Source organism: Lupinus angustifolius, chromosome LG17 (genome assembly GCF_001865875.1).
Source record: "Lupinus angustifolius cultivar Tanjil chromosome LG17, LupAngTanjil_v1.0, whole genome shotgun sequence".
Classification (NCBI taxonomy): domain Eukaryota; kingdom Viridiplantae; phylum Streptophyta; class Magnoliopsida; order Fabales; family Fabaceae; genus Lupinus; species Lupinus angustifolius.
In genome coordinates this window covers 17647666-17658423 of record NC_032025.1, presented here as the reverse complement: position 1 = coordinate 17658423, position 10758 = coordinate 17647666, and the positions used below count along the sequence as shown (strand labels likewise).

The 10758-nt window shown below is 31.2% G+C and overlaps 1 protein-coding gene across 2 annotated transcripts; it reads left to right on the top strand.

Annotated features, from left to right (window-relative positions):
• Positions 4515-10494, top strand: LOC109331867 (pantothenate kinase 1). Of its 2 annotated transcripts, XR_002105854.1 has the most exons (11): positions 4515-4872; positions 6696-6905; positions 7385-7431; positions 7870-7986; positions 8542-8661; positions 8764-8858; positions 8930-9023; positions 9169-9300; positions 9723-9835; positions 10021-10309; positions 10345-10494. XR_002105854.1 is itself a non-coding variant. In XM_019566632.1 (10 exons), the coding sequence occupies exons 1-10, from the start codon at positions 4788-4790 to the stop codon at positions 10244-10246; spliced, it is 1239 nt and encodes a 412-aa protein (XP_019422177.1). In that variant the 5' UTR covers positions 4515-4787; the 3' UTR covers positions 10247-10494. The 2 variants fall into 2 exon arrangements, 1 of the variants encoding a protein (XP_019422177.1); XM_019566632.1 differs by having other exon boundaries at positions 10021-10494.

Below are 10758 nucleotides of genomic sequence, written 5' to 3'. Positions count from 1 at the left end.
AATAAACACAATAAACAAATTATCAATATTTAATAAATACAAAAACAAATTAACAAAATGTAATGTTTAATATTTTATCGACTTTCGTATTAATAAACACAATTATATAGTAATAATCTACTTCATGACAACTTCATGTTAATTTACGTAAATTCATGTTGTATAAATATTTTCCAATTATATAAAATGTTCATTTAACGGCGCATAATTACGAATACGCTGTTAATTTTGAAAATGAGTTCAGTTTAACAGCGCATACTTACGATTGCGCTATCAATTAGATTCTATTTAACAACACATAATTCAAATAGCATTGTCAATTACATTCTATTCAACAATGCTACATTTCGGTAGCGTTGTTGATGTGTTAATGAAAATAAGTAGTAAACATTTGGATACGCAACAACAGTGCAATCCTTAATATGCGATGTTGAAGATGTTGATACAATAGCGCTACGTTAAATATGCGTTGTGAAAGAGGTCGTGTTCATAAAATGAGTAGTGTACAGTTGGATAAACAACAACAGCGCAATCGTTAATATGCGCTGTTGAAAATGTCAATACAACAGTACTATTGTTAATATGCATCATTGAAGAGGTCAATACAACAACGTTATCGTTAATATGCGATGTTAAATGATAAGAATACATAAGGATATATTAAACAATGTTAATAATATTCTAAAAAATATTTAAAAACACCATTAAGGACATGGGCGGAGCTATGAATGGACAGGAGGGGGCAGTTGCACCGTGGATTATTTGTTTAAATTTTTTGAATACTTTTTTTTTACGGGAAGACATTTGTTGTCTCACAAAGTGTGTCGCTTCATGTGTGATTTGGCCTAAAAAATACTTAAATATTAAACTTTTAAATTACGAGATGTGACACATAGTGTATTACACACTTTTTGAGGCGAATGTACTCCCTTTACCTATACCTGACTGATGTCTTTTTGGACATACTTAGAGTTCACATATTTCTTTAATTTGTAGCTTGATAAATAAATATAGTGCAACTTGTGTGATTCTTTTAAAAATTATACATGATTGATCAAGTTCTCTTATACATTTAGATGTTGATGTTATTTATAACAATACGACTTCATTTGAGTTTATAATGATTTTACACTTGATGAAAGATATTATGTATGTATTAATAATATATTCTAAGGATACTTATAAGTCATTTAATATTGATAATATATATTTTTTGTCCAAAATTTCTATCCAACGAGTTTCAATGAGCAATGAAGATTAGTTTAAAATCTCAATGTTAACATTTTATTTTTGGTGTCGTTAGCTAATCAAGTTTGACAAAAATTCTATCATATGTCGTTAGTCATATATTGTATTATCAAGTAGTTCATCTTATTTTATCTTGCAGACAACATATTGATTTATATTTTAAAGGAAATAGTTAAAATTTTATCTCTAACCTCCTCGTATATATTTTCATTATTCAATTAATTTTAATTATAAATTGTAATTAAATATCATCACCACTCCTAAAATTTTGATTAAAATCCGCCAGATTAAGGACATTCTTAAAGTAGGATGCGAAGAAAGTGAATCATTTTTTAGATAATAACAATTAGTTTAACTTATAAAATATTAATAAAATTTGATTACATTTAAAAAAATCTATTGTACAAGTTCTAATTCAATTGGTGTTTTTATTTTTAAAGTTTTTAGGCTAAGAGAGATGTATAGTGAAATCTAGCACCAAGCAAGAAAAAATCAATGTTTTCTAAATAGCAGTTATTTGATATTTACTTTTCAAAATTATACTTATTTAATTTTCTTTTGAAAAATAGGACGAATTTTTTCTTTAAATGTTTTATGATTTAATTTTTTTTCCTTTCCCCCCAAGATTTCAATATTATCTGAAACAAAAAATTACATTTAGAATTAAATCATTAAATAATAACATCAAAAGCATCCAACAATGATATGAAACAAAAAGAAAAGCAAGAACTTGAAAGAACAAGGAGTTAAAAGTTTTAAGGAACCGAACAAAACCTCAAAAGCCTTGATCCAAAAAATACAAATTTTGATAATAATATATCCAATAACCTCATATGAAATGTAGTCATTAATGACTAATTAAAGAATAATTAGTGAAATTTGGAGTAACTGATTAAAAAAATACTCTAGTAATCTATTTGATCAAAGTGGAGACAATCTCAATGTTGATATTGAAGACTTGGAATAGCTTCTCACATCAAGGGAAAGTCATGATAAATCTTTGTTTCTTTTTATGTGTGTGATCTATCACATGATTCACAAATCATCTATTTTAGTTCAAATAAGAATATGTGATTCATTGTTTCTTCATCTATGTGTGATACTTCTTATTTGTGATTCACTTGTCATATACTTAAATAAGAACGTTGTTAGTTTAAGTAGTATATGATTGATTCACCTTAAGCAAGATCTTGAGTTCGAGTTTTGTGGATAGAAAAACATACATACTGGGAGAGTTAGTCTCACATATTTATGGATGTTCCTTACTCAGACAAAATTGTCTCAAGTGCGAGAATACATGTGAGAAACAAAAAAAATTATTTATTGTGTCCATTAATCTTTCATATATTTGTCCTTTTAGTGCTTTATGAATATTTAAGGAAACTCTAAACATAATTACTCATTATATTAAGGTGTTATATGTTATTCCTTTCATTGTTAAGCATGTCCCACACATATTTTAATCCATATTTTTTCTATATAAAAGACTTATATCATCTTATCAAATTCTTCATAAAATCCTTCTAATTACTAACCATAACACTTTTAATAAATTTTGCATTTGTAAGACAATGAAATATTTAATTTTAGATTGTTTTTGATACTATCAAAGATATTTCTTCCTCTTTTTGGGTAAGGAAATAATTATTTTTGGGATGTGTGATTGTTCCTCCCAACACGTGTCGCTCTCAAGAATCAAATTATTGACATTTTGGTCATCCTGAGAATCTAACGAAATTTTACACAACTAGATCAACACATATATTTAGTTGTAGAATGAATACCTACTTTATATATTGTTGAAGTCCAAATTAATCTCTAAATTTTATATTTTAATTCCCGAAAAATGAAACACTATACATTATTATAGTTGGAAACTTTAGAAAATCAATTTGGAAATTTTCATTTTCCATGAATAAAATATACAAATTTAAAATTTCAAGGTAGAGTTTGGATTTTGATTTCTATATAGGATATATTTCTACACAGAATATACTCCCTATGCTACATATTAAATACATTTCCAACTAAATTAAACATAACAATAAAATTAGCTACTTTCTTGAAGTATTAAAAATGTTTTAACATCTCTTCATAAACAACTTAATATTGCTTATAAATTGATAGTCTTAATTAATAACCACATAAAAAGTAGAGATAGTCAAAACATTTAATAAGGGCAAATTGGAAAAAGTGTTTCATAGAAAATATAAAGCATTTTATAAAAACAATATCATTAAAATCTTCTAAATAGTGTCATGGGCTAATGAAGTATATTGTTTTTAGTTTGGTTGATGAGATGACATGTCAGACCTGATTGTAGACTGAACGAGGTTGAAGCTAGTTTTGCTGAGATCCATTATTGGATTACCTTGAGTGAGTACTCGAAAACGAACATATTTAAGTCAATATTTATATATTACACTTAGAGAGAGATTAACATAGAGTAAATAGTAAATTGGAGATACTTCATATACTTCATGGTTTCATCTGATTATTTCGATGCAATCTAATAGGTCTAAGGCGACTCCTAGATCACCTTGTGAGAGTCTTTGCTCATAAGCAGTGTTTCAAATTGCTCACTGAATCACATGATGCGACTACAATATTGTAGTTGTGGTGACTATCACAACTGCATCAAATTGCAATTGTGATATACATTGAATCACAAAGATGTGAACGTAACCACATTTGGGCCGTACTAGACTGTAACACAACCGCATCGGGCCACATTTGACCACATAGATATCAAAAATATTTTTTTACTCATAATAATTTACACCAACGGCTACAATCCGCATAGCATCCGCCACGATGACCGCAATTATAATAACCACAATTACAACTTAAAATACTGTCTCATAATTACCGAGTTGGCTAGATCCCGAACCTAGTTGACCATTATGAACGGGTCTGAATCATGGATTAGTTTTGAGCCTTTCAGGTTTGGTCTTATTGCATAAAGCCAATCCATCACTAGTGGCCGGCTCATTTTGATGAGGAAGATATATCATGAGTAGCACGTGTATCTTTTTATATTTGGGTATTTATACATTTATAATGTCTATACATTATTAATCTAAAGATTTATACACAATCATTATATTCTCCATCACATAATTGATTAAATATAAATAGTAAATAATATAATAACAATGCATAAAAATCATATAATCGACATACATCTTTTTATCTTATATATTAGTTTCAACTTTCAACTTTGGTTTGCCCGCACATTTATAAAGTTGAAAACATCACCTCTTATTTTCTCCTATACTATATTTATCCTCACATAACCTGCAATCAACATTATTTATGGTTATCATCACCCAAACATCAACCACTTTTTATTCTTTCTTTCAATACCAAAATTCAATGTCTAAATAATTCTCACAGATCAGATTCTTAGTCATGTAACGAGTTTGGATCAGTCATATTGTTCAGGATCATACCCTTTTATTATTTATTTATAACAATAATTATTATAGTTTAAATAAATACATCTAATAGTATTAGATAGTGGAATCAGAAGAAAAAAAATGGATCTTAGAAAGGTTGAAACCAAAGCAATTTCGGATCAGAATCAATCCAGTAATGTATATCATCTGGCTTTGGATATTGGGGGTAAGTTTCAATTTTTCTCTTGCTTCTTCTGTTATAAAGTTCTGTTTTTTTCTTCTTTCTGTTTTTGTTTCCAGATTTGTTGTTTTTAATTTCATTTTAGCATTTTAGCTTTGTATAATTTTGTGGGGTATGTTTTTTTTATGGTAAAGTTTTAATCTTGATTGGAAGTTTTTCATTTTGGGTTGTTGGAAAAAAATGCTTATGAGATTATTGTTGTAGATTGTATTGTAATTATTGCAATTCAGGTTTCTGTTCAAATTCAAAGATGGAAGTAGTAATTCAGGTCCAACATGAGTAACAATCACTTTCAGGCTTCAGAAACTTAATACATGGAATTTGAATTTGAAAAATAAGCACTAACCTTGAAGAAAACCACAAGCATGATTGAACAGAAATAGTTCATGCTTATCTCACCCCATAGATAAAATGAGGCATTGAATGTGTTTGTCTAAAAGCTCCAAAACATTATCCCTCTCCCTGAAGAGCAATTAGAAGAAGCCAATGTGTATCTTCTCTGTAAATTTCTTCTTCTGATGAGGATGTCAGACATAGATAGAACTCGAGTTTGGTGGACGGAATGCAAACATGCTTCAGGTGTATTTTGTTATTTCAAACTGCCCGTCAAACGCAAAAGAAAATTCGATTGGATGGTGATGCTCTATGGGGAAAGTTGGACAATGAAGTATCCACAAGAATCAAAATTAAGTGTAGTACAGATTAGGTTGATGGGGTGTTTGAATGGTAGCCCAATGCACAAGTCTCCCACCTATTGGAGTTTGAAGAGGTAAATGTACGCAACCTTACTCCTATGAGCTGAGAGGTTGTTTCCAGGATTTAAACCATGATTTTCAGATTACAGGATAAACAATCTTACCGTTGCAATTAGGCTCACCCTCCACGTGGATGAGTGAACAAAGAAAATACAATGGTACGAATGAGTTTATCTAGAAAAATTAGAGACTTGGACCGGTCATTGTTGAGTATAGTTACATGATTCGCGATACCGGTTCTAGTTGGCGATATCCGATTCTATGTGGTTCGTCATTTTTTACATTATTATTATTATTATAGACTTCTTTTATGAAGAACCCGATACGCGGTATGCCGAACCTAGTATGCTGCATGTAGGCTTGAGGAACCATGTAAATATGCTATTGAGAAGATGATAAAAAATCACTTGAATTGCTTTGTCATGTGAAAGGAAAACCAACAGAGGCTCTACAGAGAAAAGTAGATCAAGTGGAAGATAGCCTGATTAAAAGTGGTAGAGAAGAACTGTGAAAACATTATGATAAAGTATTAGAAAAGCCCTTACGCTAAAGGCAAATTTAATTGAAAATTCAGTTTTTGATAGAGCCCAATGCCGTTGATCAAGCTATGTAGCCAAATATTCTTTTTTTACCTGTTAATGTATATAGTATTTGCATCCTGCATCCGAACTGTCTGTTCGGATTTTAACGAGTACAAGATTATTTGAGTTTCTCAGCAGCTGGTATTTTTCTTGGAAGTTCAGCACACTATTTAGCTATGCATGTTAAATTCTTAAGTGGGTTAACTAGAAGCCATGTTTTGAGATGTGGATCATCTTTTGATGTTGCTATATCATTTTTCTTGTAATAACTTGTACATTGAGAATGTAGATGTCACCGGCGATTGGAATGTCGTAACTTTTTTGATAATTTGAAATCATTACTATTAGTTGGCTGTCGATCTATATTTAGATTTGTCAGAATCCTGCCCAGCTTTTTGTGAATTGTGGACAAAACTTATGCTTCGACATAAGCTGTCTCTTGCCTATGATAATGCTGTCTATTCGTTAATAGGATCTCTTGTCAAGCTAGTTTACTTCACCAAAGATGATGATCATATTGTTGATAGCGAGGAGGGGATATCTCGTGAAAAGGCTTTGGGTAAATCTAAAGGCAGTAGGAACTATCCTGTTCTTAACGGGAGGCTCAATTTTAAGAAGTTCGAAACAAGCAAGATAAATGATTGTTTGCAGTTCATAAAGACCATGAAACTTCACCTTGGAGGTACAATAAGAATTGTGTTTCTTTGTTTTTGCTACGCTTCATGATGTTTGTCTCATTGTAACCAAATTCTGACTCTTGAAACCATATTCGTGGTTCATAATTTTGATTCTTTTCTGAGAGTTGATCAGCAAGCATGCTGAAATGTCCTTAATAAATTTTCTTATTTTTGCTAAATTATTTTCTTCCTTCCTCATTCTTAAACTTTCCTTTTGCTCTACATATGACTGGTCGTAGAAGTCATAACTGTTTATCGGTTAGGTGTTGAATAAGCTTTGTATAACCCAAAGCCTAACTACTGCAAAGAATTTTAAAGTTAAAACTGATGGATAATCCCTTAGAACATATTTAATAATATCGATTTTACAAGATTTACCATCATGCATTCCATGATGTCCAATTCATTTGTGAGGTCATTCTGCAATTTATGTTTACTTCTCTGCTACTTCCTTCCAATTAATTGCAACCTATGATGAATTCAGGTAATCAGCAGCAAGAAAATACCGGAAGTCAGACGACGGAAATTAAGGTAATCAAACTAAAAAGTTTAAGCATGTAAACTATGAAGAATTTGCTCCTATTGCCTTCTTTGATTGTGAAGATAGGTGTTTTGAGAAAAATCTATCGGTGATTGTAATTTTGTAACTAAACTAGTAAGTAGTAACCAATTCAAGCTTGCCTTTGTTATTTTTTAAAATAAATCATATTCCCGATCTTCTGTTTTTGGCACGGTCAATGACTCAATGTAACATCATTCCTAGAAGCTGATTTCAGATCAAAAGAATATTAGTAATCCCAGAAAGTAAACATATATCCGCACCGATGTACAAACTTAGAGAGATATTTCAAAAGTAAAAATGCCACCATTCGCCATCGACAACACTGCATAGAATATCATATCGACTTAGTTTTATGGCACTTGGATTTATGTTACGTATTTTAAGAATGATAAACTGTTGGTGAGAAGGCCACAGGTGGTGGTTCATACAAATTCGCAGATCTCTTCAAAGAAAGACTTGGGATCAGTCTTGACAAGGAAGATGAAATGGATTGTCTTGTTGCTGGAGCAAATTTTCTTCTCGAGGTGGGATCCTAGTACAACATACTTATTCTGTTATTTTGTTGCTAAAATGCACACATCCTATCATTTTTAAATATCAAATTTAAATGATTATATAATTCACATTCATTAATTCCTTCATTCATTCAACAAATAGTCTCGGAAGTCCGAAAGGATTGATGTATGTATATGTGAAATTTTTGTAGTACATGCATGATGGTCAGGGTGCTGAGCTTTATTTACCGTTAATCTAATTTAGACTTGTGCTATCGAGATTTTAAAGTCTGAAAAAACTTTGCTTTTTTTATTTTATTTTGGGACACACTCGGTATTAGCTTTAGTAAGTAGTAATTTTAAAGCCTTATAGACTTGTTTTGAGTTTAGACACACAGCATTTTAATCCGTTTTTCATTGTCAGTGCTTGATAACGAAATACTACAAGAATTTGGATTTATTTGGTTTGTGGAGAGGCTTTGCTCTTACAGTTTGCCATGAATTACTTGCCGATCATCTTTTTCATGCACCTCGAGAGAATTTTAAACCGAAAATCTCATCTTTGTCCTGCTCTTCTTTCAATAGGTGGTGCACCAGGAAGCATTTACTTATATGGGTGATCAAAAGCAATTTGTGAAGATTGACCAGAATGATTTGTATCCCTATCTACTTGTGAATATCGGGTCTGGTGTTGGCATGATCAAGGTAGTTATCATGCAAGTTAGTTACTTCTTGTAATGTTCTTCCAATTCCCGAATATTTAGTCTTTTTACGCACTTCAGAAAATCCTTTATTGTTTTCATATAGGTGGAGGGAGATGGAAAGTTTGAGCGAGTTAGTGGAACAAGTATCGGTGGCGGCACTTTCTGGGGTTTAGGAAAGCTTTTAACCAAGTGCAAGAGGTATTTTGTTTTCGCAGTGTTGATCTTTGTATAAACTCATGTGATTACCATTAAAGTACTTTCTACTCCAGTTTCGATGAGTTGCTGGAGTTAAGTTATCGGGGGAACAACAGAGCGGTTGATATGCTTGTTGGAGATATTTATGGTGGAATGGACTATTCAAAGGTATGACTGGTGAAACTGTATGTCCTTTTTCATGGAAGACAATCAATATCATGTCATAATTCTTCGAAAATGTTTTGTAAACCACGGTTGTTTAAAATGGAGAATAATAATTATTCGCTGAACCTGAACCTTTTGTTAATGTCAGATTGGTCTTTCATCAACTGCAATAGCTTCTAGTTTTGGAAGGGCAATTTCCGAAAATAAGGAGCTTGAAGATTACAAACCTGAAGATATCGCTCGATCTCTTCTAAGATTGATATCAAATAATATTGGACAGGTAAGTTGTGTGTATTGTGGATTTGTGAGGGTAAGACTTTCTTTTATTAATATATTATAAGATTAATGATATATACTTCTCAATGATAAGAAAATATGAACTATTTCATTACATACTTCTTCTTGTCCTTGTTTATGTTCAAAATTTTACATGCTAAGTCTAAGTGATATATATTTATAATACAATGGTTGGATAAAAAGAAATTATAAAACTTTAATAGTATAGTACAATGTTTAGAATTAGAGTTAGGTGTCTTTGTATTATAGCACAATTCAGCAATATCACTATTGTCCATTGGTATCAGAACATGTTCTAGACTTCTAGTAATACAAACTTGCAATGCCATGGTGAATAAGTTCATGAAGTATGTATTTAATATTTCAGTAATAAAATGGATTTATGCTCTCTTTTTTCCCTTCCAGATCTCTTACTTAAACGCCCTTCGATTCGGCCTGAAGAGGATATTTTTTGGCGGATTTTTTATTCGGAGGCATCCATTTACAATGGACACATTATCTGTTGCTGTTAATTTCTGGTAAGTGAGAATGAAGTTCCTTCATTTAACCATTGTAAGGGACAACAACTTGCTAATATTCGCGCTCATATGAAACTGCTGCTGTCTCGGACAAAAATCCATCGCCATTAAAGCTTTTGGTGCTATAACGCCAAAGTATTTACAGTCTCCAACATTATGTTTTCGGTGTTATATCTTTTTTCCAGGTCTAAAGGTGAGGCGAAGGCAATGTTTTTGCGGCACGAAGGGTTTCTTGGAGCTGTGGGTGCTTTTATGAGTTCTGATAAGCATGGCCTAAAGGAATTATTGAGCAATGAAGTGGTGCAAGAAACTCCCAACAAATTATCCTTTGCTGTGGATAAAATACAGGTTCCAATAGATGTGGAATTAAATGGAGATGAAAGTATAGAGTGCAGTGTTTATGCAGCTTAGATGCTGAGACACTCCTTTATTTGCATGCCTAGTTGTAACTTATAATTTGGTTTTGTAAAATGGTCATTTTATTTTTCTTGTATCAGAAGGGATTGACTTAGAATTAAAGAAAACCAGAAAATTAGAATGTGAACTCATAAGTGAAAGTTATTTTTTGTATTTTATGTATAACAGGTAATGATTTGTACCATTACATTCAATGTATCCTTGTTACTCATTTAACTAAATACCTTACTTTTTTTGTTCTATTTTTCAATTATAGGACACCCATTGTCTAATGAGGATTAACTCTATTATTTATATAGTGAATTTGACACTTAGTTGACATCTACATTCAAATTTATACATATGATAGTTGACTCTATCTCAAAATATGAAACATGTTATCCACCTCTAAACACATTATTCTATGTTCTTCATACATGTATCTTATTTGGAGTGTTCAAATATTTTCCCACACCATTTTTGAAATATTGATTCTGGTCTTTTTTTTTTGGTACTATTAAGGGTAT